At 52.2% G+C, this 26,474-nt stretch overlaps 2 protein-coding genes across 3 annotated transcripts; both read right to left on the bottom strand.

The window, feature by feature from the left end:
• Positions 1 to 801: 801 nt before the first annotated feature.
• SUV39H1 (SUV39H1 histone lysine methyltransferase) lies at positions 802 to 14,163 on the bottom strand. 2 transcript variants are annotated; one of them, XM_024240301.3, is made up of 6 exons: positions 13,036 to 13,845; positions 10,793 to 10,938; positions 9,086 to 9,748; positions 3,411 to 3,557; positions 3,195 to 3,324; positions 802 to 2,380 (listed from the first exon to the last, which is right to left on the bottom strand). In XM_024240301.3, the coding sequence occupies exons 1-6, from the start codon at positions 13,052 to 13,054 to the stop codon at positions 2,247 to 2,249; spliced, it is 1,239 nt and encodes a 412-aa protein (XP_024096069.1). In that variant the 5' UTR covers positions 13,055 to 13,845; the 3' UTR covers positions 802 to 2,246.
• Positions 14,164 to 18,428: 4,265 nt separating this feature from the next.
• On the bottom strand, positions 18,429 to 26,139 carry WAS (WASP actin nucleation promoting factor). The gene is made up of 12 exons (XM_024240738.2): positions 25,860 to 26,139; positions 25,422 to 25,562; positions 24,217 to 24,303; positions 24,014 to 24,116; positions 23,863 to 23,904; positions 23,716 to 23,769; positions 22,894 to 23,068; positions 21,755 to 21,797; positions 21,398 to 21,551; positions 20,785 to 21,191; positions 20,429 to 20,531; positions 18,429 to 18,748 (listed from the first exon to the last, which is right to left on the bottom strand). Exons 1-12 carry the CDS (start codon positions 25,989 to 25,991, stop codon positions 18,693 to 18,695), a joined length of 1,497 nt encoding a protein of 498 aa, XP_024096506.2. The 5' UTR covers positions 25,992 to 26,139; the 3' UTR covers positions 18,429 to 18,692.
• Between the last annotated feature and the right edge of the window lie 335 nt (positions 26,140 to 26,474).

The following is a 26,474-nucleotide window of genomic DNA, read 5'->3' as shown; positions in this document are numbered from 1 at the left end:
AGGCCAAGACCAGTCAAGGCTGGTCAAAGCTGGTCAAAACCAATCCATTTCAGTCCCTGCTAGTCCAGGCCAATCCAAGCCAGTTCAGGCTGATCACAGCAAGTTTAAGCAGTCAAAACTGGTCAATCCCAGTCCAAGCCAGTCCTGATTGGTCAAGACAAGTCGAGGCCAGTCACGGCTAGCTACCACCAGTCACAGCTAGTCATGACAAGTCAAAGTCAGCCAACACAGGTCAAGATCGGTCAAGTCCAGTCAAAACCAGTTATGGCCAGTCTAAACCAGTCAATTTAATTGCATTGTTTTGAGACAGGGTTTGGCTCTTTTCTGGAGACAGACAGGCTGGAGTGCAGTGGTGAGATCTCAGCTCACTGCAACCTCCACCTCCCAGGCTCAAGCAATCTTCCCACCTCAGGCTCCTGAGTAGCTGGGACTACAGGCACATGCCCCCACACCTGGCCAATTTTTAAATTTTTAGCAGAGACGTGGTTTCACCACGTTGCCCATGCTGGTCTCGAACTCCTGAGCTCAAGCGATCTGCCTGCCTCAGCCTCCCAAAGTGCTGGGATTAAAGATGTGAGCCACTACACCCAGCCTTAAGTGCATTTTAAAGTTTAAGTATAAAACAAACTTATTTTAGGTCAAGATGTTATATAGATGATGGTGTAAGTGATATGCTGTGGGGGCTGTAATTGTGAGGATTAGAGTCAAATGGCTGAGGTTTGAGGAACATGTTCCTGGGCAAACCCAGCTCTCAGCCTCTATCCCCTCAACCCCCACCCACACAAGCACCTCACATCTTGGTTTGTTCAGTCGACAGTTCATTTTATTGATGCCCACTCCAGGCTGCATAGGGTCGAGGGATGTACAAGAGGAGAACCAGATTCAGTCCATGCCTGGAGGTTAGTCTGGGGGGCCGGCGGGATGGACACACAGACAGACACATAGATCTGGCATCTGATAGCAGGGCATACAGTCTCATGTAGGGGCACTCTGGGCACAGGTAGTCAGGAAGGACTTCCTAGAGAAGTCCTCACAGGGGGTGGGGGAGCAAGGAGCAAGGCAGCCATCAGAACCTTCGCCTTTTGTACATTTGTAGGCAGGTGACTTTTGAGACCAGTGGACCCAGGGTGAGCGCAAAGGGCTAGGGTCTGGGAATGGCAGGCAGCAAGGGCTTCCCTCTCGCCTCGTCATCCCATAGTGGGGAAGCCATCTCCCCCACCCCCAATTCTTGGCCTGTACTTTGCCTTCTGCCACATGGGCCCTTTCCTGGCATCCACCTCCGTGGTTTTCAAGGCTTCCCTGAGACAATCCACGTGGACCAGGTGCTCTACCCAGTGCCTGGCACCTCATCACCACCCCATCAATGCACATTCTTGTCCTAAGTGCTATCTACGGACTATCTAGATCTTGGTTCCAGCTCTGAGTGGTGTCAGTGGTCATGACACCCCAGGTCAGGGCCCCCAGCAACCGCAGAGCTCCCAAGAGCCCTAGGTACCTTCACTGCACTGTGAAGGCAGAGCTTGGTCCCAGCCCACCTCCAGGGCTGGCCAGCTCTGCACTGCCTTCCTCTCACTGCTCAGTGGGCCATGGACACCCACTTCCCTTCCAGTGGCATGTGGGCATCCACTTCTCAGATATGCAGCCCTGAAGAAGAGACCCTACAGCTCTTAGGGCCAACACTAGCCAGCACTGTAAGCACGAGCAGAAACCAGCCTCAGCCCGTAGCCCAGGGACCCCCTTTCTTTCACTAGTACAAAGTTTCTGTGGTTGGGGAACCAGCTTCATGTCGGGCTAGGCACTCTGGCTTCTGATGTCTGCCTGCTCTGGGGTTGCTTCCCCATACCTTTGGGGCAGCAGGGAGGAGGCCTGCAGCAGACCCCTCAAGCTCCAGGCAGAAGCAGGTGCAAAAACAAATATATTCTGGGGCTGGGCTGGGACTCACCCTTGGACCTCCTTAATAGGCCATGAATCCCAACGACAGAGAGTCTTGATGTTGAAAAACTATTCCTGAAGGTGGGTGGGAGTTTGTAAGTGCAACCCACAGATGGGGCTGGGACAGGGAAAGGGGACTCCTGGAGTCGGTCCTCACCACAGCCACAGCCCTGAACGTAGAGCAGGTAGGAGCAGGTGGGGGCAGGTGGAGGCAGGCGAGACCCTGGCAGTCATTCTCGACAGGAGGGCAGCGGTGGGGGAGGTGCATGTAGCTTCAGGCCCCCTCAGTCAGTCTGGCCTCAGACTTCTAAGGGCTAGAAGAGGTATTTGCGGCAGGACTCAGTCCCACACTTGCATTCAATACGGACCCGCTTCTTAGGGGAGCCAGGGAGCCCAGCCAAGCCAAAGTTGGAGTCCATGCGGGTGCTCTCCATGTCCACGGGGTCCACTGTGGAGTCACAGCCAGGGAGGAGAGGAGGGAAGGAGGCAGGGAGGGAGGGGGAGAAGGAGGGAGGGAGGAAGGCAGGGAAGGAGGCAGGGGACTTGTTAGAAGGCCTGGATGAAGGGTCCCACTACCCTTTATACCATGAGACCAAGGATCTTCGGGGCTGGGAGCAACTCTGGGATTTGAGTTGGGAGGAGATCTTAGGGTTGGTGGTTTGGGGCTGGGGCCAGGGCTCAGCACTGGAGGTTGTTCAGGCCAGGGGTTGAGGAATGCTGGGGGAGGCAGGGAGCCGTCAAGGAACCAGGAAGGTCGTTTTAGGTGCGGGGGCGGGGGGGCAGGGGCAGGAATAGAGGGCCACCTGGGCATCCAGAGGTACATCTGAACTCTCCTGCCAAAGACCTGCCCGTGAGGGTCTCAGAGGTGGCTAGCTTATCAAGGAGGGGACTGGCTGGAGGCCACAAGGGTGTCCAGAGGCTTGGGATGAAGAAGGCCAAAGGGAGCTAGGAGTGGGGAGGGGCTGGGGGATGAGGGAAACTCAGTCAAGACTGGAGTCAGGAGTTTCTTAACTCTCTAGGAATCTTGGGAGAAGTTGGTATGAATGCCTCAGGGTTAGGGTTCAGAGGCTGGGAATGAGGGGACTCGATGGGTTGGCAGGGGTCTAGTAGTCCGAATGGGGGACTGGGAGTCAGGAAGAGCATCTTAAAGCTCCCGGTAAAGAATTTTCCTTGGTTCTCTGAGTGACTGGTGTGCCTTCGGGAGGGGTCCTTGTGTCCCAAGTCACAGTGCGCCCCTGCCCCCAGTCCCTTGCCACCCCCACCTTGCATGTTGTAATCAAAGGTGAGCTCCTCGCCTGCCCGGATGGTTCTTGTGGCAAAGAAAGCGATGCGGGGCAGCCGCTCGTCAAGGTTGTCTATGAAGACGTTGTACACCTGCAGGTTGGGGTCACACTGGGCAAGAAAGAACAGTTGGGAGAGTGAGGAGGGGCCCCAGCCTGCCCCTCTTGACCCCCTGCCCGCCTGCCGGGGGTACCCACACTGTGGTTCACAAAGTGGGAGATGTTGCCATAGTAGGCGGCATCCACGGTGTACACGTCCTCCACGTAGTCCAGGTCAAAGAGGTAGGTGGCGCCCTGACGGTCGTAGATCTGGCCCCGCCGCTCTGCCTCCTCTGAGGTAATGATCTAGGGAAAGGGCCATGGGTAAGGGGAGATTGGCCGCGAAGGCTCAGGAAAGCCAGCACTGCTCCTGACCTCTGAAGGACAGGGAGCAGGAGGCACCCCTGCCCGTGGACACACATGGACAGTGACGCAGAGAGTCTGTCGGCCCTTCTTGAGGAGCTGAGCCTCAGCTGGCAACTGCCTGGCCCGCCTCAGGCCTCTGGCTAGCAGGAGGAGTCCCTGGCGGTGAGCACAGGCTGGCCTGGCCGCAGGGCCCAACTGGGGCCACGCGAGCACCTCCTGCCACCACCCAGCAAGAGCTGCCCAAGAACCCCTGGAGCCTCCAGTGCCTTGGGACGGAGCAGGAAGGTGATCAGGAGAGACCAAAGCAAGGGCAAGAAAGGAAGTGACCCAGGGTGCCACAGGGAGAGATACTTACTGATCCAGGCAAGGGAGCCTGAGCCCGTGCAGGACCCAGCAGGGAGGGCGTGGAGAGAGGGGAAGAAGAAACCCAGGCCATGGGGAAAGGGGGCAAGGGCCTCAGACAAGAGAGGTGGAGGCAGAGGCAGAGGGAGGCCCAGGTTCAGAGAGCCAGAAAGAGGCTGAGGCCACACACTTCAGAGACAGCAGCAGAGAAGGAAGAAAGATGAAGGGAGAGCACAGTGAGAGAAGCTCTCCCTCGGCCCAGGGCTGCGCGGTGCCAGCTGGTGCTTCAGACGGCAGTGGGTGCCTCCTCCCCAGCTGGTTCCCTACCTGTCCTAGGAAACGGGAAGCTTTGCTGCCGTCCCAGCCCCAGCCTGTCCTTGCCTCCCAATCCACCCCAACAAATCTCTCCTCTCCGGCCCCATGGCCCCTCTTCCCTGAGGCCAGCAACGGCAGCCTCCTGGCAATCCCCAAGCGTAGCTGACCAGGCCCTTCCTTGGATGGGGGTCCCACTGTACCTCAGCCAAGGACAGTGCACAGCACACAGGAAGACACATGGGGACTGCTGTTTACTTTGATTCTGCTTCCTGGCTTAGCAGCCTGTCCTCTGTCCAAGTGGCGGCCCTCCAGGTAGCTCCAGTACTCCCCCGCCACACTTCTTCCTTCCCCTCTCTTCTCCAGAGACCCCTCTCGGGCTTCCTTCCTTGCTCACCCTCATGTGGGCCGGTGACCATGCCCTTCTGACTTGGGAATCCATCTCCTTAGCCAGGATGGCCACACTGGTGTTCTCCCTGGCTGTCCCCTCAAGGCTGTGTTCCATGCCAAAGGCTAACAATGCCTTGAGGAAACCAAGATTTACCCTGCCTCGGGCCACACTACCCACTGCCCCGTGCTCCAGTTCTGCTCCTTGAGGAACCTGGCTCCCTTGCCAGGGTTTTTATTGAGGACTTCCTTGTGTCCAGTCCCAGCATGCAGGGCTCACGGTCTGATCAGGGAGACACAGGGACCAGGCCCGGTCCCCATTCTCAGGGGTCACAGGTGGGTAGGGGATACACAGGAACCAGGATTGGTCCCTGCCCTCAAGAGGTCAAAGTCTGGTCACAGAGAGACAGATTCAGACACCCACAGTGTAAGACTGTGATCAGGAAAACAGTGCTTAGGGCTTGAGGGGGAATGGAGAAGAGACAGATTCTCTAAAACGAGCTGCAGATCATAAAAGGACTTTACCACCTGGTGGAAGAGTGGGGACTCTCTCCTAAGGGCCACAACATGAGGGTGGAATATGTCAAGATCAGTCTCCCTTCACCTCCTGGAGAACACACAGTCTTTCTTCCTTGTGGCATCAGCTCAAACAGATGGGACCTCTCTGGGCAGCCTTCCAAGCTTCCCGTTCCTCCCCTACCTCAAAAGCTGGCCACTTGTCTGATCAAGTCCTGGGATCAAAGGGCAGCCTCTCCCAGGCTCACGGGCCTAGTGGGTGGGGTATAAGCCATCTTTTTCACCGTAGGCCCTCCTTGAGCCAGGAGGAGTGTGCACATCCTTCCTGGTCTCCATCTTCATGCCTATTCTGCCACTACCTGCTCTCCCAGTCTCACCAGGAGTGAGTCATACTGCAGGCCCTCCAGGGCACAAACACTTCCTGGTTCCTTCTCGTCTTCTTTTCAGTCCCATTCTCTAATGATTGGTCAACCCTGAAAGCTTGGGAACAGATGGGCCTGTCTCTGCTCCCTAACAGCTCTCCAGAATGAATGGAAAAGGCAGGCTGTAAGCTGGCAGTTCTGAGAGGGTGCTGACGTGAATGGGAACTAGAAGACTTGGAGTCAGCTGCTGCTCTGCCCCCTCCTGGATATGGGATCCTGAATGTTCTCTCTGTGCCTGTTTCCTCAGCTAAAAAAAAAAAAAACAAAAAAAACTACAGCCTGGCAGGGTACCAGTTTTAGACATTATTTGGGCCTTTATTTTTTTATCCATTGTACTACTTTTGTGATTTTAATCAAGTTATTCCACCTCTCTGGGCCTCAGTTTTCTCATCTGCAGAATGGGAATGACAGTGACAAAATCCCAACCTGACAGGGGCTGTTGTAAAGATCCATACAAGATCATGGACGTGAAAGGTGTTCCTGTTTCTGATAGGAGAGTGAGCAATGTTAGGAGTGGTTATGAGGACCAGTTATAAATGTAAGGCACACCCTTAATTTTATGTGCCCTTTACCAAGAAAGGAAAAACTGCTGTTAATTATAAATGATACACCATGATTTAATTAAGACATCTTCATTTCCGAATGTTAAAATAGGAAGAAAATGCATGTTTTAGAATGGATAAAATAGGCTGGCATTGTCTTTTGGGTGAGGATGGGAATGTTCTGCAGGAACGTGAAAGTTCTGACCCAATGTGGGAGGCTGCAAAGGAGGGAAGGGCAGCTCCCTTGGAGGGAGCTCTTGGTACAGACTGTCAGTACATGTCCCAGCTGAAGAAGGACAGTAGATAGCATGGTGTGCAGATAGGCCCTTGATTCCGTAACACCCTGGCAGCATCTGGGACGGCACTACAGAATCAAGTAAATTAGAACTGCTGCAATGAAATGTATGACTATTACCCCAAGTAGGATAAATAAAGACTACAAATAGGACCCTATCCGGTCAGGCTGGGTCCTGTAGCCAGATGGGTTACAAAAAAACTTGGTCTTCCAGACATTTTGGATTTGCTGAAGTTTGGACTATGCTGATAACGTTTGTATCAAACTTACTGTGTACTGAACACTGTTCAAGTGCTTTTTCCAAGTGCTTGATACATAGTAACTCATTTAATTTTTGTAACAAGTGTGTGAGGTGAGTGCTATTATTGTTCCCATTTTGCAGAGTAGTAAATGCAGGCACAGAGTTTAGTGATTGCTGATGAGTAGTGGAGATGGGATTCAGCCTCGGGCAGTCAGGATCCAGAGTCCACCCTCCTAACCATTTGCTATACTGTCTCTTCAGAGGGGGATGCGGGAAGATGAGTTTGGCTCTTTCCAGAGGCCTGTGGCACCATCAGGAGGACCCATGGGTCTGAGGGTGCTGGAGGGCGGTCAGGAAATAGTGCAGCAAGAATGTGTGGAGAGCAGGAAGGGTGAGGACAGGGCTGAGAGGATCCCTGGGAGGATTAAAGACACTAAGGAAGAGCAGCCAGAAAAGTCTCAGGCCCAGGAGGGTCTGAGGCTGCCCTTGGGGTGTAGTCTTCCTCCTCGACTGTCAGGACCCTGTGTGGTAGACAGTGTTTCCTCCAGATGCCAGTACAGTGAGGCTGAGATACTTCCTGCTCTGTGCAGCCCCTAGGACGGTGGACTGTCGGGGTCCTGTGGGGTCTGGACATCTCCTCCAGAGAGTTTGGATTCCTTCAACCTCTGGACACTTCCTACAGAGTGTCAGGACACTGAGGGCATGGACACTTTCCCCGATACTGTCAGAGTGCCCTTGGGTGTAGACTAGATCTCCAGGCTGTCCGGATCCCTCTGGGGTGAGGATACTTCTTTTTCCTGTCATGACAACATGGGTGTGAACACTTCCTAAGTCAGACCACCAGGTCCTCTAGAGTGTGGAGAGCACAAGCTCTTCCTCCAGGTCACTGGGGTCACTGTGGGACATGGACTTCCTGCAGATTATCAGGACTCCTTCCCCCTCCCACTGTCAGGAGCCCTCAGGGTGTGGACACCTCCCCCCTCCTCCTTCCAGATGGCCAGGTCCTGTGGCATGTAGACATCTCCTCCAGCAGGCCAGCAGGGTTATCTGGACAGGGTGTGGCTGGTCTCTTTGCCCAGACTGTCAGGGTCCTCTGTGGTGTAGATTGTTCTACCCAAGATTGTCTCTGTCCCTGTCGGATGTGACCCTCTCTACAGTTTCTCAGGGCAGGAGCCTCTCCTTATCATCAGTATCAGTGCTACAGTGTGGACACCCTCATGTGAGTGTTCCTCAGGCCAGTTTCTGTCACTTTCCAACTATATCACACCCCTAAGGGACCTATGGCTATATATAGAGGTATCTGGGGTTGTCACTATGACAGGACACACTCATGGATTTAAATGGTCAAGGTCCAGGGATGCTAAATGTCCCCCAATGCATGAGACAGTTCTACATAACAAAAAATCATCTCATCCCAAATGCTAACTGCATCCCATCTTAGAATGTGACATTTTTCTGTTGTAGATACTTGCTAGTTATCTAGTTGCTAGTTATGGCTGTGCTTTAGCCTTGTGCAGCTGGGCATATGGCTAAAGCACATCCCGTTGCCTCTCTTGCGTGGAGGTAAGGCCAGTGACTCAGTTCCAGCCAGTGGAGCATGGGCAGAAGTGATGGGTGCTGCATCTAGGCCTGGCCCACTAGGATGGGCCCCTTCTATCCCCCACTTGGCCCGCCTGCCAGGCAATGCTGAGGATCTAGTGGTGACTCCAAGGCTTCAAGGCACAGCAAAGGCACAGGAGGGAAAGAGCCTAGGTGTCCCAGTTGCTGTGTGAAAGGATACCCACTCAAACCCCCCCAATGGACTGTTCCACGAGCAAGCAAACTTGTAATGTGCAAAGTCACTAAGATGAGGGGGTTGTTTTTACAATGGCTGGCTTGCCTAATACACTCGGCCTTCCCCAGTGTCCTGAAAGTCTAAAGGAGTTAGCCAACCTTTGTCTAAGGCATGTCTCATCCTACTCCAGACTGCGTTCCTTCTGTGCAGGCTAGTAAAACAATGCTCCTCAGGCAGATACTGCTTGGTGATAAGATGGGCCCTTGTGAAATGAGAAGAGGAAGTGCCTTTCCAGCTGATGCAGCCCTATGCCAGACCACATGGCCTGTTACAAGGAATGCTAAGGCTGCCTGGATCTCAGCTCCCACTTTTCTTCTTTGCTAAGTACCCTGATAAAGTCAATCCAGTGCAGAAGTATTTCGGTGTTCCTGTAACCACCAGCATGGCCATGCTGGTGTGTACCAGCTTGGAATACTAGCCCCTGCCCAATGTCCCTGTGACACTCAGATCAGTCTCCCAGGCCTTTCTCATAGGGAAAGCAGGGAGTTTCAGACACACAGTGAGGAGAGCTGGGTGTACACTACGAACACAGGGTGGGAAGAGCTGCATACACACACACCGGGTCCCATCTCCCTACCTCTCCCACGTACTCCATGACAAAGCTGTTCTTGCGAATCTTCTCCAGGGTGCGGACGCCCCAGCCGCGCCCATCATCCGTGCGGAAGATGCAGAGGTCATATCGGATGCCCTTCTGTACCACGCGATTTGGGCAGTCATAGCCGCAGCGGCAGCGGGAGTTGCACTCGTAGATGGGCAGCCCGGCTCGAAGCCGCACCTGGCCCTGGTCATTATAGGCAAACTTGTGCAGTGACGCCCCCGGGCAGCAGCCTCCAGTGGGTGCCCACAGACAGTCCTGGCACTCGCAGCCCACAGCCACCTGGTTGAGGGTGATGCCCTCACCAACACGGTACTCATTGATGTACACGAAGGCCCGCGGAGGGCCGTCCAGGTCCACCTCATTCTCTACAGTGATGCGTCCCAGATGGCTGCGCTTGGCATTGAGCTCCTGCTCCCAACGACGGAGTGCCCGCCTCTGCTTGGCCTTCTGCACCAGGTAGTTGGCCAAGCTTGGGTCCAGGTGCCGGGGGGTCTTTGACCGGTGGTGCCGCCGGAGCAGCTCCCTTTCTAAGTCCTTGTGGAACTGCTTGAGGATACGCACACACTTGAGATTCTGCCGTGGCTCCCAGGTGCTCTCTGAGTCTGGATATCCACGCCATTTCACCAGGTAATATTCCTGTTCCTGTTGGGGGTGGGTAGGGGGACGGGGGTACCGTAAGTGGTGAGATCTTTGGGCCAGCCTTCATGGGGCTTCCATCCCAAAGCTGATGGGTAACACCTACCCCACCCCACCCCTTTTCTGGAATGACTTCATGCGGTGGTTAAAAAGCATGGGCTCTAGAGTGAGGATTACTAGGTTCAAATCCTCCTCTCCCCCTTACTGTCTGTCCAAACTGTTCCAACTTTTAATTAATCTCCCAAACCCACTCCCCTCCTTGGTCTTCCCCATCATCAGCTCCCTCCCTTCTAGCTGTTCAGACCAGAACTCCTGGAGTCCTCCTTGACTCCTCTTTTGTTCACACTTCCGACACCCACCCTCCACACATCCCGTTAGCCACACCTTCAAAATACGTCCAGTGACAAACCATCGTCACTGCCACCACCATGGCTCACCTGGACCCTGACAAGTCCTTGCCTGTTCTAGGCAGCTTACATGTATTATTAACTAACTTAATCCTCACAACTCCACATGAGGTAGATGATCCTAGTTATCCCTCTTTTACGACAAGGAAAATGAAGTACTGAGGTTTTGGGTAGGTAGCCTGGGGTAACACAACCAGGACTGGAACCCAAGCATGCTGACTCCAGTTTGTTCTCCTAATCATCCTGCCACTCTCCCTTCTGGCAATAACTGTCCCCATTTCACAGTTGTTAGGGGATTAAATGAGTTTCCGAGAGGAAACGCCTGGCACACTGAAAGTGCTCAATAGCCATTAGCTATTGACATTTCCACTCCAGGGTTCAGCATCTCAATCTTTGCAATTACTTTGTATTCCTAGAGAGATGGGAAGAGATTTATTTGGGAATTCATTCCGGCTCCTGCCCAGAAAGCTACTTAGTTTCCCTATCTGTAACATAGGGATAAAAGGGTCTGTTCATCCTGTTTTTTCAGGGTCAGAGGAGAAAATTCCCTTTGGAAACAGATGTGGGCAGTTGGGGACAAGAGGGCAGGACACTAACTTCCTTGTGACCTGTCCCCTCCCAGGCATGGTCACCCCAGACTCACGCGGATCTTTTTGTAATCGCACAGGTACTCGACTTCAAAGTCATAGAGGTTCCTCTTAGAGATACCGAGGGCAGGGCAGGAGAGCTTGGCCAGGCGGCACAGGTCCTGCAGCTGATTCCAAGAAGACTTGCAACACACGCTGCAGCCTGGATCAAGCGGGGCAGAAAGAACTATTACTGGGCAGCCTGACTAGGCCAGGAGTCAAAAGGGACCCCAAATCCTCCCTGGGACATCCCAAAGACTGCCTAAGAGTCAGGGAAATTTAATCCACAGGCCTTCCCCAGTGCTGAGACTGTTCTACAACAGAAATGTGCTTTGAACCCCAGTGCTCACTGCCCAAAGCTGCCCCTGGAGCAGCAGACCTCTAAGAGGGGTTTGCAACATGAATTGTCCTAAAGGAATCTATTTCCAGAGCTTCAAACTCCATGTCCTTCCTAAAACTGCCTGCAAACCTGCTTTGGGTTCAGGACCTGATCACCCCTCTCTCCACTTTGCAAAAGAAAGAGAACAACCCCCCATCTCAGTAGGATGCAATGCCCCGAGGTGGGGCGGATGGGAGGACAAGATTAAAACCTCCAGGGCACCAAACAAAGGCGTAACTGGAAAGACTGGTCTTTAATCCCTTATCTCAAACTCCTGGGCCAGATGTGTTCTGGAATTCAAAATTTTTTAGATTTTACAAGACTAGTTCTAGGATATCCCATACATCACCTAACACCCCCAGCATGGCCAGGGGACATCAAGCTATAATCAAATGCATTAACTGTCCTACAGCAAAAGTATGAATTTCCCACATTAAATAGGAGAAAGAGAGATATAAAATAGCCTCACAGAAGAGTTCCACTTTATAATCTACTTTTGCCATAAATGGTGCCAAATTTAAGAGAAGGATTTCAGTTTTCAGGGCTTTTTAGATTTCGGAATTATGAGCAAGAGATTGTGGAATGATACTACATTACAGGAAGGCTCCTTAAATGATCAATCTGGGTGCCTTAAATCCACAAGGTGTATTTTTTCACACTGCATTTTGACTTTCTGTCTCATCCATCTTTCTGTGAAGAGTAAAGCTCATCCAAAGGGTTATGCTCTGAATTTATACGCAAAGCAGTACAGATTAGTGACACTGATTATTTTAAATATACCTGGTATATTTCTGGGGCTGCCAAAATTTTGTAAGACACACGGATTTTAAAAAACAGATTTCTTTCTGATTCAAGGCACATTCTTAATCAATGTGCTTTAGAAGCCATGTTATCAAATCATGTCTCAAAACATTCCAAGAGTAGTCAGTCCTCATCCTATATCATCTTTTTAAAATGTTTAATATTTTCTGCCTCCCATTGCAAAAATCACACTTAAACTCTAGATGTCAACCTAAAAACGTACAAGAGCTTTTCAAAATTATTTCGTGTGCAAGTCCTAGCCCCCCTACTTAGGTAAGACCAAGTGGAGACTGAGCCCGCCTGTGCCCACGCTTTCCTCTCCCTACAGCCTGTCCTCGCAAACCCCTTCCTTCACTTGCATTTGAAACCCCACTTGTGGTCCCAATTAACACCTCCAGCTGCTGGCTCCGGAACTGGCCACAGGTGGACTCTCCTGAACCCCTCAGAGGTCCCCCCACTTGTGGAACCCATCCTCCCTGTGGCTTTCGTCACATAGAGGGGCCCCCCAACATAACTGAGTCACCCCTCTTTCCCTGCACATGGGGGAGTCCAGCTGTCCTTATTAGGAAGGCCCCATTTCCCTCTTCTGGGGGATCCTCTATTCCAAACCCTTCCCCCATCACGCCGAGAGGCGATACGTTCCCCCAGAAGAGTTCCCTGTCCCCGCACTCTGAAGGGGGGGGTCTGTCCCCCTTATCTTCCCTCCCCTTCCGGCGTCTCGCGTGGACACCGAATGGGTAACGGTCACCGGGGGCCGATTTTCCCGCGCGCGGGCGCGGCCTCCCCGACAAGCCCCCGCGCGTGCGCGCGCCGGTCCGGCCGCGATCTGCAGCGCGCGCCCCCCTCCTGCGTCCCCACTTAGCCCCAGGCCCGCTGCGTTCCGAGGCGCGCGCCCCCTCCCCTGAGCCCCGCCCAGCCCCGCGCACCAGGCCCGCGCTCCCCGAGCCCCATCCTTTCCGCGCCGAGCTTCCGGCTCCCGGCGCCGGGGCCTCGGACGCCGGGGCCCCGAGCCGGCGACGCCACCCCTCCAGCCCACCCGGCCCGGCAAGCGGGCCCGCGCCTCTGCCTCCACTGCTTCACCTTTTAAATTTTCCGCCATCTTTCCCCACGGCTAACGACATTCGGGCCTACCGGGCCTCGCGAGAAGAGCGCTCGCGCGGGCGTGGCCGGGAACGCGCAGCCTATTGGCCGCGGCTCGCGACTCGCAGCACCCGCGCGGACCAACCGGAGAGCCGTGACCGAACCCCTCCCTGCCGTCCGGCTCGGTCCCGGAGGCGGGTGCTCGCCGCGCTTTCCCAGAGTGCGTCTGGGCGGCGGCGGCAGCGGGAGCGACAGCGGCAGTAGCTAAAGTTGCCCGAGGCCCTGCCGGTGCGCTGGTCTGTCTGTCACACTGCTAGCCAATCACGTTATCAGCCAGTCGCAGTGGCTCCTCAGTCCTGTCATACTCCCTGTTATCACCGTCAGTCAGCCCGTCGTCTCATTTTAACCCCAGGCAGGCCGGGGCTCCCAGGTGGACTAGTGCCACATCCAACCTCTCAGGCGGTCACCCCAGACAGGTGCCTAGTCAGACTCCCGGCCCCCTCCACACTTCCGGGCAGTCAATACTGGCTTCCATTTGTGCCCTGGCCAGCGGCAACTCCCTGGAGGCAGGCAGACAGCACTGTTAGCCAGCCAGCCTTATCATTCCCTAAGACCATCCTGTCCTCACGTCGTCAGCAGATCAGTCAGTCCTCCTCTCCACCCACCATAGCCCTGGGACCAGCTGCGATTCTCCCTGGCTAAATCCTCTCATAGACTGCAACATCCAGCCATGCCCCCAGGCGGGCTGTGATTAGGTCGGGACAAGCTGTCACTGTCAGCATCTAATACAGCCCTGTCGGGCACTATCAGTTGGTCACTGTCTTTCCCTCAGATTACTTCTCATTCACACCACGATCAGTCACAACACCCAGCTAGGCCCTCAAAGCAAATAGTCACAGCAACTAGAGGTACGATTAAGCCTCCACACCACCTGTCAGTGGGTCAGCCAGTCTGTCATTTCTCAGGCGACTCATCCCCACCATTGGTCAGTCAGTCTCCTCTGATGCGTTGAAGCTGAGATTCTATCAGGGCAGACAGTCCGTAACCACGTACAGCCATCGAGTCAGACAGCTATGCCGATTTTGCTCCTGGCCAGCTGGCCTGTGACTCGTTCAATCCGCCCCTCATCACATCGTCAGTCATTCTCAGCATCCGACTGACCGCACCGTCTGTCAGGTGATCAGTCAGTCAGAGCACCCAGCCAGGCCCTCCAGCATGCTGTGATTCGAGCAGCGTGGATAGTTGATCACCAGATACAGCTGCCTAGCAAGCAGCCACGGATCTGTTGATCAGTCAGCCTGAAGTTTCCCCAGGTGGCCCTCCTTTACACGGTGCCCGACAGTATAACATCTAGACATTCCCCCAGGCCAGCTGTGATTCCTGACAATAGTCATTCACAACATCCGGCCACCCAGGCAGGCAGTAGCACCACGGGCCATCAGTCAGCCAGCCTGCAAGGTCCTCAGGAGGCTGCCTGTCTTTTCCACTGTCAGGCTACCAGCCCCAGCCAGTCCTAGGCAGGCTGTCATTCAGTTAGATGTTCAGGAAACTGCGCCGTCATGTCCTCAAATTGCCCCTTCTCCCTGTCACTCCATGAGTTCTGTAGTCAACCAAACAGTTACACAGTTAACCAAACGGATATTCTGTCTGCCTGCCAGTCCAGCTGTGAGCTCATTAAGAAGTGACTGGCTGGTCTGAGGTTCCGTCAGCCCTAGCTTGCCCTGAGTGGGACAGACAGGAGGGAAAGTCCCACCATGCATCCCCTTCCCTCCCTTATTCCTTCTCAAGCAGAGTCAGATGCTCATCCTCATGTACCCCCAGTCTCCTCGGGCAGCAGGGCTCTCCCACTCCCGGGTGTCCAGGAGACCTGTCCAACCCACAAGAGTGATTTAAGACAGGACCTCTGCCTGTCTGGATCTGAGGGGGAGACAAAAGGGTCTGTCGCCAGTAGTGCCCCCAAACACTACAAAGTGGTGGGCAAAAGCCTGGATTCTGGAGCCTGACTACCTGGACTCATATCCAGGCTCTGCCATTTACTAAATTACTTGATCTTAGGCAGTTTCTTCAACTGGTCTGTAAAACCTCCAGTAAGTGACCTTGGGGTGGGTGTCTCCTGCTCATCTGGAAAGTTAATCATTCTGGACTAGCACTTTTTCAGGAGACCTCAGAAGTTAAGAGGCCATCTTATTGCTACCGTGTCCCACTCCCAGCCATTTGTCTGTTCATTCAGCATTAATTTAATGATTACTGCATTGCCCAGTGCCGGAGCCAATATAAGGTTTTATTCATTGCAAGCTTCACAGGTTTGACCTATTGTAATGTAAACCTCAGATTGGAGTGTAACACAAATACAGAAGGGTACACAGACCAGGGGTGAACACTGTAATGAGTTTTCACAAGCAGACCTACATGTGGAACCAGAATGCAGGCTGAGCAACCATTTAGCCAGATCTCAGAAGCATTTAATTGTTTTGTATAAATTTATTGGGTACAAATGTAATTTTTTTTTTTTTTTTGAGACAGAGTCTCACTCTGTCGCCCAGGCTGGAGTGCAGTGGCGTGATCTCGGTTCACTGCAACCTCTGCCTCCCGGGTTCAAGTGATTTTCCTGCCTCTGCCTCCTGAGTAGGTGGGATTACAGGCATGTGCCACCACACCTGGCTAATTTTTGTATTTTTAGTAGAGATGATGGGGTTTCACCACGTTGGCCAGGCTGGTCTCAAACTCCTGGCCTCCAGTGATCCACCTGCCTTGGTCTCCCAAAGTGCTCGGATTACAGACGTGAGCCACCATGCCAGGCCACAAGTGTAATTTTGTTACACGGATACATTGTGTAGTGGTGAAGTCAGGCATTTTACTGTGTCCATCATCTGAATAATGTACATTGGCCTCCCAAAGTGCTAGGATTACAGGCATGAGCCACAGCGCCAGGCCACAAGTGTAATTTTTTTACATGGATACATTGTGTAGTGGTGAAGTCAGGCATTTTACTGTATCCATCAACTGAATAATGTGCATTGGCTTCCCAAAGTGCTGGGATTGCAGGCATGAGCCACAGCGCCGGGCCACAAGTGTAATTTTGTTACACGGATACATTGTGTAGTGGTAAAGTCAGACATTTTACTGCATCCATAGCCTGCATAATGCACATTGTACTCGTTAAGTAATTTCCTCATCATCTACTTCCTTCCCACCTCCCCACCCTTCCAAGTTTCTGTTGTTTATCATTCCACATGCTATGTCCATGTATACACATTATTTAGCTCCCACTTACAAGTGAAAAGATTCAGTATTTGTCTTTCTGTTTCTGAGTTGTTTCACTCAAATTAATGGCCTTCAGTTTCATCCATGTTGCTGCAAAAGACATGATTTCATTGTTTTTTATGGCCGAATAGTATTCCATTGTGTGTACCACATTTTTTTTTTTTTTTAGACGGAGTCTCGCCCTGTTGCCCAGGCTGGAGTGCAGTAGCGTGATCTCAGCTCACCGCAACTCTGCCTCCCGGGTTCAAGCAATTCCCCTGTCTCAGCCTCCTGAGTAGCTGGGACTACAGGCATGTGCCACCACGCCCGGCTAATTTTTTGTATTTTTAGTAGAGATGAGGTTTCACCATGTTAGCCACGATGGTCTCTATTTCTTGACTTCATGATCCACCCATCTCGGCCTCCCGAAGTGCTGGGATTACAGGCATGAGCCACCGCGCCCGGCCAACCAGAACACTGGATTTCTAAGATTTCTGTGGGGGACTGGGAGTAGGGATAAATGATACTGATGGATCCTTCCTAGACTCGGTGCCCATCTGGGGACCTGATCAGGGTGGGGTGGGGAGTGGTGTTGTGGGGTAAAGAATAATGAATTAAAGGAAATCTGAGACTCCCTCCTTCTCTAGCTTGGGGGAGTTCCCCTTTCCACCTAAAAATTCTTCCATTGCTCTTGCAGACAGAAGAAGCCTGCCCTCTCTGGAGTCTCCCTCACCTTTATCTTCCTCCCCACTACCTTTCTTCTTTTCTCCTCCTCTAAAGGTAGGATGTCTGAGATCTCGAATTCACCAGATTTCAGAAATTGGAAGGGGCAGGGAGCTCAATTCTAGGCTTTGATGTGCAACAGTTTCTAATTATGCCCTTGGAAATAGCTGTAAACGCCAAGGACGCTTTTGAGTTACTCCTTTGTTTCTGGGAGAGCAAGTCCTGGAGGAGGCAGAGAGGTGACTCAGTGGGATCTCAGTTGGAAATCAGTTACCTCCATTGTATAGATGAGGAAACCAAAGCTCAGAGGTGAGGCATCTTTCCCGAGTTCTAGAGCAGATCTGTCTGATTATTAAGTCTTTGCCTTTTCCATTGCAATTGGCCAGTGCTTGATTTGAACTGGGAACTGGGCAGAGCCAAATTTTAAAAATGAGGGGGATCCTGCCCATCAAGATCCTGGTGTGTGAGTTGTTATGGGCATGGAGAATGGGGAGGTCTGCTCATTGAGTATGCTGCTCTTAATCTAGTATTGTGTTGATTGAATGATTTCTTTTTTTGAGATGGAGTCTCGCTCTGTTGCCCAGGCTAGAGTGCAGTGGCACGATCTCGGCTCACTGCAACCTCCGCCTCCCGGGTTCAAGCAGTTCTCGTGCCTCAGCCCCCATTAGGAGCTGGGATTACAGGTGTGCACCACCATACCCAGCTAATTTTTGTATTTTTTAGTAGAGACAGGGTTTCACCATGTTGCCCAGGCTGGTCTCGAACTCCTGACTTTAGGTGATCCGCCCACCTCGGCCTCCCAAAGTGCTGGAATTACAGGCATGAGCCACTGCACCCAGCCGATTGAATGATTTTTTTAAAAAATAATTAAATGCATGACATCTGGCCTCATGCCAAGCCTTTTCTCACCTCAGGGCCTTTGCACTGGCTGCTCCCTCAGCCTGGAACCCCTTTTCCCCAAATATTAACTGGGCCGACATTTCTCTCTCTTTAGGTCCAGCACCACCATCACCTACTCCAAGTGACCTTCCCTGACTGCTCCATCTGAATGTTGTTTCATCTGTATCTCTGCCTTACCACTCCACAGCATTTATCATGATCTGCAACTATCTTTTGTTTCTGTTTGATTTCTTGTTTCTTGTCTGTCTCTTCCCCTAGAATGTGGATTTCACCCCCTAAGGGCAGGAATTCTTGTCTATTTTTTTTCCACTTCTTGATTCCTAGCCCCTAAAATAGTACCTGGCAATAAATGTTGAAAGACAGAGGGGCAGAAGGAAACAAAGAAATACAGGCTAAATGACTGAGGGAATAAATGAATGAATGAATATATACATGTAAGGCTAAATAAATAAAATGGGATAAATGAATAAAAGGGACTTGGGGGAAAGGGACCCCATTCCCACATTTGGAATGTAAACAGACTGAGATTTATAGAGAGACAGAAAGACAATTCTTTTATTTTTCTTTAAAAATCCTTGAGTGAAGAGAACTGAGAATTTTTGTATAAAAAGGGCCTTGGGATTGTTGGGTGAGTGTGAGGACCAGGCAGGGATAACAGCATTGGAGGAGTTGGTGGGGAAGAAATGGGGGTTGGGGGCCTGGAAGAGGAGAGTGGAGGGTGGGCACAGAGCAGGTGGAGGGGGAGCCATGTCCTGCGGGGAGGAGCACAGGGCAGCAAGTAACTCAGCCATTCAGTCATCCCATTCATCATCTTCATCTTCATCGCCAGCCTGGTCCTCCCCTTCGTCTGGAGGGAAAAAGAAGGATAAGATGCCCTGGGAGGTTGGTGGGGGGCTTCATAGGGCCTGGGAGGTGAGGACCGGACCCTGGAGTTCTGAGGTCTCATGCTAGAGGAGGGCAAGTTAGAGTTTCCATTTGGGACAAGAGAGGGATTATAGTTGGGGTCTGAGTTCTAGTTGGAGTTGAAGTTTATGTTGTCAAAAATGTGGTTAGTCGAGATATTGTCAAACAAAGGGTTAATGTTAACCTATTTATCACATAATAGGTTGAATTTAAATAATATCAGCAAAGGTGTGATAATATATTATTGCTTCCTGTCTGGTTAACGCTAATATTTTTGACACATAATGGGGTTAATGACAATAACATCAAAATTAGCTGGGCGTAGTGGCGCGCCTGTAGTCCCAGCTACTCAGGAGGCTGAGGCAGGAGAATCACTTGAACCCAGGAGACAGATGCTGCAGTTAGCCAAGATCGCGCCACTGCACTCCAGCCTGGGTGACAGAGCAAGACTCCGTCTCAAAAGAAAAAAAAATCGTTGTCGAAAGATGAAGTTCCTATAGTAGGTTGATACTAATATTTGCATCATATAATGGATTAGTGACAGTATTGCTGACAGATTAAGAGAGTAATAGTAACATTATTATAAAAAGATTAGGTTAACAGCCAGGCCTGGTGGCTCATGCCTGTAATCCCAGCACTCTGGGAGGCTGAGGCGGGGCAGATCGCTTGAGCCCTGGAGTTGCAGAGCAGCCTGGGCAACATCAGAGTAGTGAGAGCTTGGTAGTGAGAGCTCATCACTACCAAAAAAACACCAAAAATTAGCCAGGTATGGTGGCACACACCTGTAGTCCCAGCTACTTTGGGAGCTGAGGCGGGAGGATCGCTTGAGCCTGGGAGGTTGAGGCTGCAGTGAGCCATGATTGCACCATTGTACTCCAGCCTGGGACACAGAGCGAGACTCTGTTTCAAAAAAATTTTTTAAAAGATTAAATTAGGTTATGTCATAATGAGTTAATGTAATCTGTTAATACATGGAATTAAAATTAATATTATTGTCAACAATAGTGTTCTTCATAATATTGTCATCACATAATGGGTTAATTTTTTTTTTTTTTTTTTTGAGATAGGATCTCTGTCACTCAGGCTGGAGTGCAGTGGCACAATCATGGATCACTGCTGCCTTGACCTCCCAGGGTCAAGCAATCCTCCCACCTCAGCCTCCCAAGTAGGTGGGACCACAGGCACACACCACTATGCTCGACTACCTTTTTTTCAATTTAGTTTTTATGGAAACGAGGTCTCACTATATTGCCCAGGCTGGTCTCGAACTCCTGGGCTCAAGTGATCCTCCTGCCTTGGCCTCCCAAAATTCCTGGATTACAGGCATGAGCCACCGCGCCCGGCCAGCTGATGTTAATAGTACTGAACATGTGGGAATGACATTAATATTGTGGACACACCCTGGCATTAATGTTAATATTACTGTCAAAGTTGGAGTTAATTATATTATTGTCACATAATGACTTAATGTTAACATTGTCAAAAAGGAGGCTGACACAAGATTCATGTTAATGCTGTCAAACAGATGGGGCTGATGTCACTATTTGTGGTGACTGCTGGGATTGTTTTGAGGCCAGTGCTAGCCCTGGGAGCCAGGTTTGAGGCCCTGGCAGGATCAGCTCACCGGAGGAGTGGATGGCTCTGCTTCTCTTCTGCATCACGTGCATCAGGGCCCCCACCAGTCCCTCTGAGCTCTGAGGTGGTGAGCTCTCTGGGGCCCCAGGGGTCTGCAGCAGGCAGGGATCAGCACAGAGGGCTCAGGGCCTGGGAAAGGAGCATTTCTCCCCACCCCTCCATCAATATTTTCTCTCCCACACACTCCAGTCCCCTTCAAGGCTTCCCACCAACCTTTCAACCCTATCACTGAATCCCTAAGGCCTGGCACTCTCCTCAGTCCTGGCCTCAGCCCCCTAGTATCCTGACTTAGACGGGACACCCCAGAGTCCCAGACCCCCAATCCTCCATCCTGCCTGTCCTCACCTTGTTCAGCTGAATTCCCTGCCGAATTTGATCCAAAAGCGCTCCCCGACCCCCACCAGGGGCCAGGCCCCCAGCAGGCACCAGAGCAGGAGGGAGTGGGGGAGGGGCTGGTCCATTCCCGGAGCTGGGCGGCGGTGGCGGTGGTGGCGGTGGTGGTGGCATGGGTGGCCCACCAGCTCCAGGGGGTGGAGGGGGCAGTGGTCCAGAACGTCCAGTAGCTGGAGGGGGTGGTGGTGGAGGGCCCCCTCGGCCTGGGGGTGGGGGTCCCCGGGGTGTTGGTGGGGGTGGGGCAACCCCCAAAGGTACAGGGGGCAGTGGACCAGAACGACCCTTGTTACCCCCCACAATAGGAGGCCGGGGGGGCTGGTTCCCTCCTCGAGATGGCGGTGGGGGCGGCGGAAGTGGCTCTGTGGAGGGGGTATAACACATAGCTGTAACTCTCATTGATTTCTTCTGAACCTCAGTTTTGCTCATTTGTAAAATGGGTACCCCCACTGACCAACTCCTTACTGAAGCAGTATAGGTGCTCCCATAAGGACTGAGTGACTTAGTGAATCTCTTAGCTATGAGCTGCTAGGGCTAGAGAAGGGAGCATATGGAAGCAGGGGCTCACCCTGGCGCCTCATCTCCTGCCGCACAGCCTCCAGCCCACCCTGGTCCTCAATGAAGTCGTAGATAAGTTTAGAGGTCTCGGCGTCGGTGAGCTGGGCCTCGCTGATTCCTGCCCTGGAGAACAGACTCCGCAGATCTGGGTCGAGGTTGTTCACCTGCCCAGGAGGAAAAAGGCCAGGGGCGGGAGTAGAGGAATGAGGCGAGGAAAGAAGTGACATGGATTGTCGTTAGGTCCATCCCAGCAAGGGATCTGAGAGGGGTGTGGGAAGGGCATGGTCTGGGGGTGGGGTCTCAGCAGTGGTCTTTGGAAGGGTGGGTGGAAGTTTAGTAGAGTCCAAGAGTCTCTGAAGTTACTCACGTCAAATCCATTCTGGGGGTCCCACCCCACGTGGCTGACATGCCTGGGAGAGGTGAAGAGACTCCAGTGAATCCTCACTGCCCTTCCTTCCCTCTCTTCATAGTGAAACCCTCTTGCCCTCTCCTGCCCAAAGAGACTCTGAGGGGCCAGAATTAATGAATGGGACTGAATGAGTGAATGAGTATAGGCAGGAGTTATGGAATTAGAAGGGCTCCATAGTTTGTGGTGTTGATCCATCCACCCATCCCTCTTTCCCCATCTATTCACCCATGCATTTGTTCACCTATTCATTCACATTCATCTGTTGGACTACTGATCTGTCCATACATCTGTCTCTGCAACTATCTGCCCACATATGTCTGTTCACCAATTTGTCCACCAGTCTGTCCTCACACACACTTGTCCATCTACCCATCCACCTACCCATGTGCCTACCTTTCCATCTATCCATCCACTCATTTTTCTACCCATGCAACCACACACTTCTGTTCACTTATCCATTGAACTGTCCATTCATCCATATATCTGTCCACCTGTCCATCCCCATCCACCTTGTCTGTGAGCCAATCAGCCTGCATATCAATCTGTCCACAGACCTATCCACTCACCCATCCATCTATCCACGCACCTCCTATCAACCCATCCACCCATAAATTTGTCCGTCCAACCACTTATCCATTCATTCTTCAACCCATTCATTCATCCATTCATTTATCCATCCATCCACCCATCCGCTCACCCACCTACCCACCAGCCCTTCTCATCCATCATCTACCTCATCTATCTACCCATTCATTCACCTGCCCACCCACCTGCTCTCCTAACAGCCCACCCAGAGTGGGCCCAGGGTGAGGCAAGTCAGGTGCCTAGGGTGCAAAATTTAAGTGAGTCACTCACTCTCAGAGTCAGGAATTACAGTTTCATGCCTCTGAGAGTGAGTGCCTCCTTAAATTTTGTACCCTTGGTGCCTTATTTACCTCTCCCTAGACCCAGCCCCACACCTCCTACCTATCCAACCACCCATTTACCCACTCAGCCACCCAGCCATCTGCCCATCCTTCCATCCACTCAGCTGTCCACTTGTTCATGTGCCCCTCTGCCCCCAGGAATCTGTGGGTCCACTGGGGAGTGGTTCTCACTTGAATCCACTGGGTGCACCAATATCAGCTTTGCTGATCTTCTTCTTCCCTGAGCGTTTCTTATCAGCTGGGCTAGGTCCAGGTGCTGGGAGCCCACGGTATCGTGAACTCGTGATGTCAGGGTTCTGGATGTCCACTGTCGCCAGCCCCAGGGAGAGCGGACCGACTGGAGGGCCTGTGGGGAAAATAGGGTGGTTGGCCCATTGACCCACTTACCAACCAACCAAAGCACAGGGGCAAGAAACGGAAGCCTTGGGGGAAATCTGTGTGTGTGTTGGATGGTCATGGAGGTAGTGGGTGAAGGGTTCAAGTAGGGTCTATGGAGAAGTGGGTGGATCCCACAAACCATTCATACATTCACTGATTCATTCATGTTTTCATTCCCGCATGCTTTATCATTCACTGGCTCATTGACTAATGAATTTGTTAAAATATTCATTTACTCATTTATTCATTCAATCATGCTTTCTTCACTGACTGAAATTTGTCATTTAGTTGTTTATTCACTGTTCATTCATTCACTCATTGATTAATTTACTCAGTCATCCATCTACCTTTTCATTCATTTATCCACATACCCATTCACCTATGCATCTATCTACTTAGACTTTCATCCTCCTGTCAATTCATCCCTCCACTCAGCCATCTACCACCAATCCATCCACCCATCATCCATCAGCCCACACATCCATGCACCCGCTCGTCCATCCACATACCTATCCATCTACCCATCCATTCACCCACTTACGCACCCATCCAACTCCTCATTCCTCCATCCACTCTTCCCCATCCATCCAGAGACAGGGAAGAATCAACACGCACCTCCTTGGTCTCCACCTGGGTGCGGGGGCAGGGGTGGGAGCCCTCCTCTTCTCTCTGGGAAGATGGAATGTGTAGAGAGCTATCACAACCCTGCCACAGGTTCCTGGGCTAGCCCCTTATTACCCCTACTTGCATCAGAGGACTCACCTTCATTGGCTGGTGTTGGTGGTGGGGGTAGCTGGCGTCTGTCTGTGGATAGATGGATTGGGAGCCAGGACCATGAGAGGGGACTTTTCTAGTTCCCCATGCTTGCACTCACCTCTGCCCAACTTCCTTTCCTCCCCTGTGGCCTCCTCACCTCCACTTTGCCTCTGATTCCTTTTTTGTATCTTCTCTTGCACCAGGGCCCGGAAGGCCTGAGCCTCATCCTCGTCTGCAAAGTTCAGCCCCGCTTGGCAGTCCTGCACATACCTTGGGGTCAGCCGCCTCCCAGGTCCCCCGCAACTTTCCCATCTCCTCTCCACACCCCAAGTGAGGCCCGAGGGCTGGTTGGTCACTTACATCTCCAGCAAAGGTGTGGAAGAAGGGAGTGGGGGTGGAGTAGACAAGCTGTGAGTACAGCTCCTGTTCCCAGAGCAGCCGACCAGCCTGGAGAGGTGTAGGGTGGGAGGCACAGTGGCACTGAGGCACGCCGGGGGTGGCAGGCTTTTGTTAGCTGGGCAGGGAGCAGGGTGTCTGGATTTGGGGGCCTCATAGTCTGGTTTGGAGATTTTCAGCTCAGCACCAGAGAGTTGGGGTCTAAGAGTGTGGATTGTGGGGTATAGTCTGGGAGCCATACACTTTTGTGAGAGGTTTGGATTTGGGGTTCGGGGCCCTAGATCTGGGACTTGGGGGCTTGAATTTCATAATTTAGGACTCTAGTCTTAGGAAGTTGAGGCTCATTCATAGATTCAATCCATGCCCTTCCCCGCCACCCCAGCCCCAATTCATGACAGGTAGGATTCTAGTATTTGGGAGCTGGAGTTGAGATTTGAAGTTCAGACACATAGACTTGGGAGTTTCGCGGGGAGTCGAGCTAAAGTAAGTGCAATTTGGGGTTTGTGGAGAGAGTTATGGTTTAGAAGTTTGGTGAATATTTGATAGCCTTGGGATCTGGAAGTTATTCTGGGTCCATCTTTATGGGTTTAAAAGGATGAATTTGGGGCTTAAACCTAGAAAGTTCAGGTCAGGGGATTGTGCTTTTTGCTTAAGAACTACCTCGGTATTTGAGTGTGCAGGAATTTTAATATGGGAATTCTGGGGTCTGTGCTGTGGATTTAGAAGGACAGATTTGGAGTTCAGGGATCAATGGAATATTCAACTTTGGGTTTTGTTGAACAGATTTATGACTTAGGAGCTTGGGAAACATCTGGGGTTCAGGAGTTTTGATGAGAGATTCCTGGGATGCAAAATGTTGAGTTTAGAATAGATTTGAAGTTCAGGTACAAATACAGTGCTCATTTATTGGAATTTGTGGAAAAGATTAGGCTTAGGCAGCAGACTAATACTGGGGGCTTTAGAGGTCTTGATATGGAGACTGGGGCCAGTCATTGCAGACTTAGAAAGGCAAGCCAGAGTTTGCCATCTGGATGAGTCTTTGGTTCTGGGGCTCAGGGATTCACTGATCAGGTCTGAGGTCTTGAAGCTATGGACACATATGGACACAGATCTGGGTTTGCGGGTTGAGAACTGGCTTGCAAGTCCAGTCGGGGGTGGGGGGGGGTCACCTGAAGGCCGTAAAGGCGGATGAAGTAGGACTTCTGGGGGTTATCCTTCACGAAGCACACAGCCCCACAATGCTCCTTGGTCCAGTGCTCAGCTCCAGGGGGCAGCGCCAGGTACAGCTGAACAACTGCAGTGGCCAGTGTCTGGGAGGGGAAAGCAGGGGTCAGTGGAGTCTGGTCAGGGGTAGCCACAAGGTCTTGGAGCCAGACCTGGTCCTTCCTGCCTCGTGACAGTCATGGGCCCGAAGGAAGAGCTGCAGCCAGAGGGAAGGCAAGTAGACATTGAGATCTTCCTGGGAAGGGTGGATGATGACGGGAGATTCTAGGAGAGGAGATGATGGAGAGGGAAAGGAGGAGCTGGAGGAGGGGAAGAGAGAGAAGGAGGAGAGGAAGAGGAAGAAACGGTGGGGACGGGGCGGGGGCAGGAGATCCCCAGCTCACCAAGCATTTTCGTCCAAGCATCTCGAAGAGTCGCTGGTTCTCGTGGTCCTGGAGAAGGGTGGAGGGTATGTTCTGCTGAACCGCTGGTGCTCCTCGGCCCCCGGGCCTTCCTCCCATTGGGCCCCCACTCATGGTGCTTTCTGCCCTTGTCTTCTCTGGCGAAGCTCTGGGTGCAGGGTAAGAAGAGGAACTTCCGCAATGAGCAGCAAGGGAACAGGAAATGCAAAAAACCACAAGGGACAAGGGAAACAAGTCCTCCAGGGGCCCCTTGGTGGGCCTGGCCTCCTCGTTAGGCTGAGCTTGGGCCCTCCGCCATCAGATTGGAACCCTCCTCCACTTGACTGCTTAGACCCATCTTTTGGATCAGCTTGGGTCCTCTTCCCCCTTTCTTACTCTCTCGGGCCCATCTCCTTCTGACTGGCTCAGACCCTCCTCCCTCTGGCTGGCAGCGAGAGCTTAGCCATCAGCAGCACATCTGTGTGCAGGGCTCCCTGTGGCAAGGAGTAGCCATGGGCCTGGGTGGCCTCCTTCCTAAAGTACCCAGGTAGCCTGAGGCTGAGGCCCGAGGTCCCTAGTCCTGAAGGGTTACTACACTAAAACTTTTCCTTTTGGCTG

The sequence above is a fragment of the Pongo abelii genome, chromosome X, assembly GCF_028885655.2.
Source record: "Pongo abelii isolate AG06213 chromosome X, NHGRI_mPonAbe1-v2.0_pri, whole genome shotgun sequence".
NCBI lineage: Eukaryota > Metazoa > Chordata > Mammalia > Primates > Hominidae > Pongo > Pongo abelii.
This window is presented reverse-complemented; position numbering and strand designations above follow the sequence as displayed.

What these genes read in the sequence shown, in the direction of transcription:
- SUV39H1 (XM_024240301.3), bottom strand. An exon ending in GCGATTACAAAAAGATCCGC is followed by an intron (nt 9,749 to 10,792) that starts GTGAGTCTGGGG and finishes CACCCCCAACAG; the next exon opens with GAACAGGAATATTACCTGGT. An exon ending in CCCACTTTGTGAACCACAGT is followed by an intron (nt 3,325 to 3,410) that starts GTGGGTACCCCC and finishes TTTCTTGCCCAG; the next exon opens with TGTGACCCCAACCTGCAGGT.
- WAS (XM_024240738.2), bottom strand. Translation starts at nt 25,991, where the DNA reads ATGAGTGGGGGCCCAATGGGAGGAAGGCCCGGGGGCCGAGGAGCACCA. An exon ending in GAATCAGAGGCAAAGTGGAG is followed by an intron (nt 23,905 to 24,013) that starts GTGAGGAGGCCA and finishes ATCTATCCACAG; the next exon opens with ACAGACGCCAGCTACCCCCA. An exon ending in CCCAGGTGGAGACCAAGGAG is followed by an intron (nt 23,069 to 23,715) that starts GTGCGTGTTGAT and finishes TTTTCCCCACAG; the next exon opens with GCCCTCCAGTCGGTCCGCTC.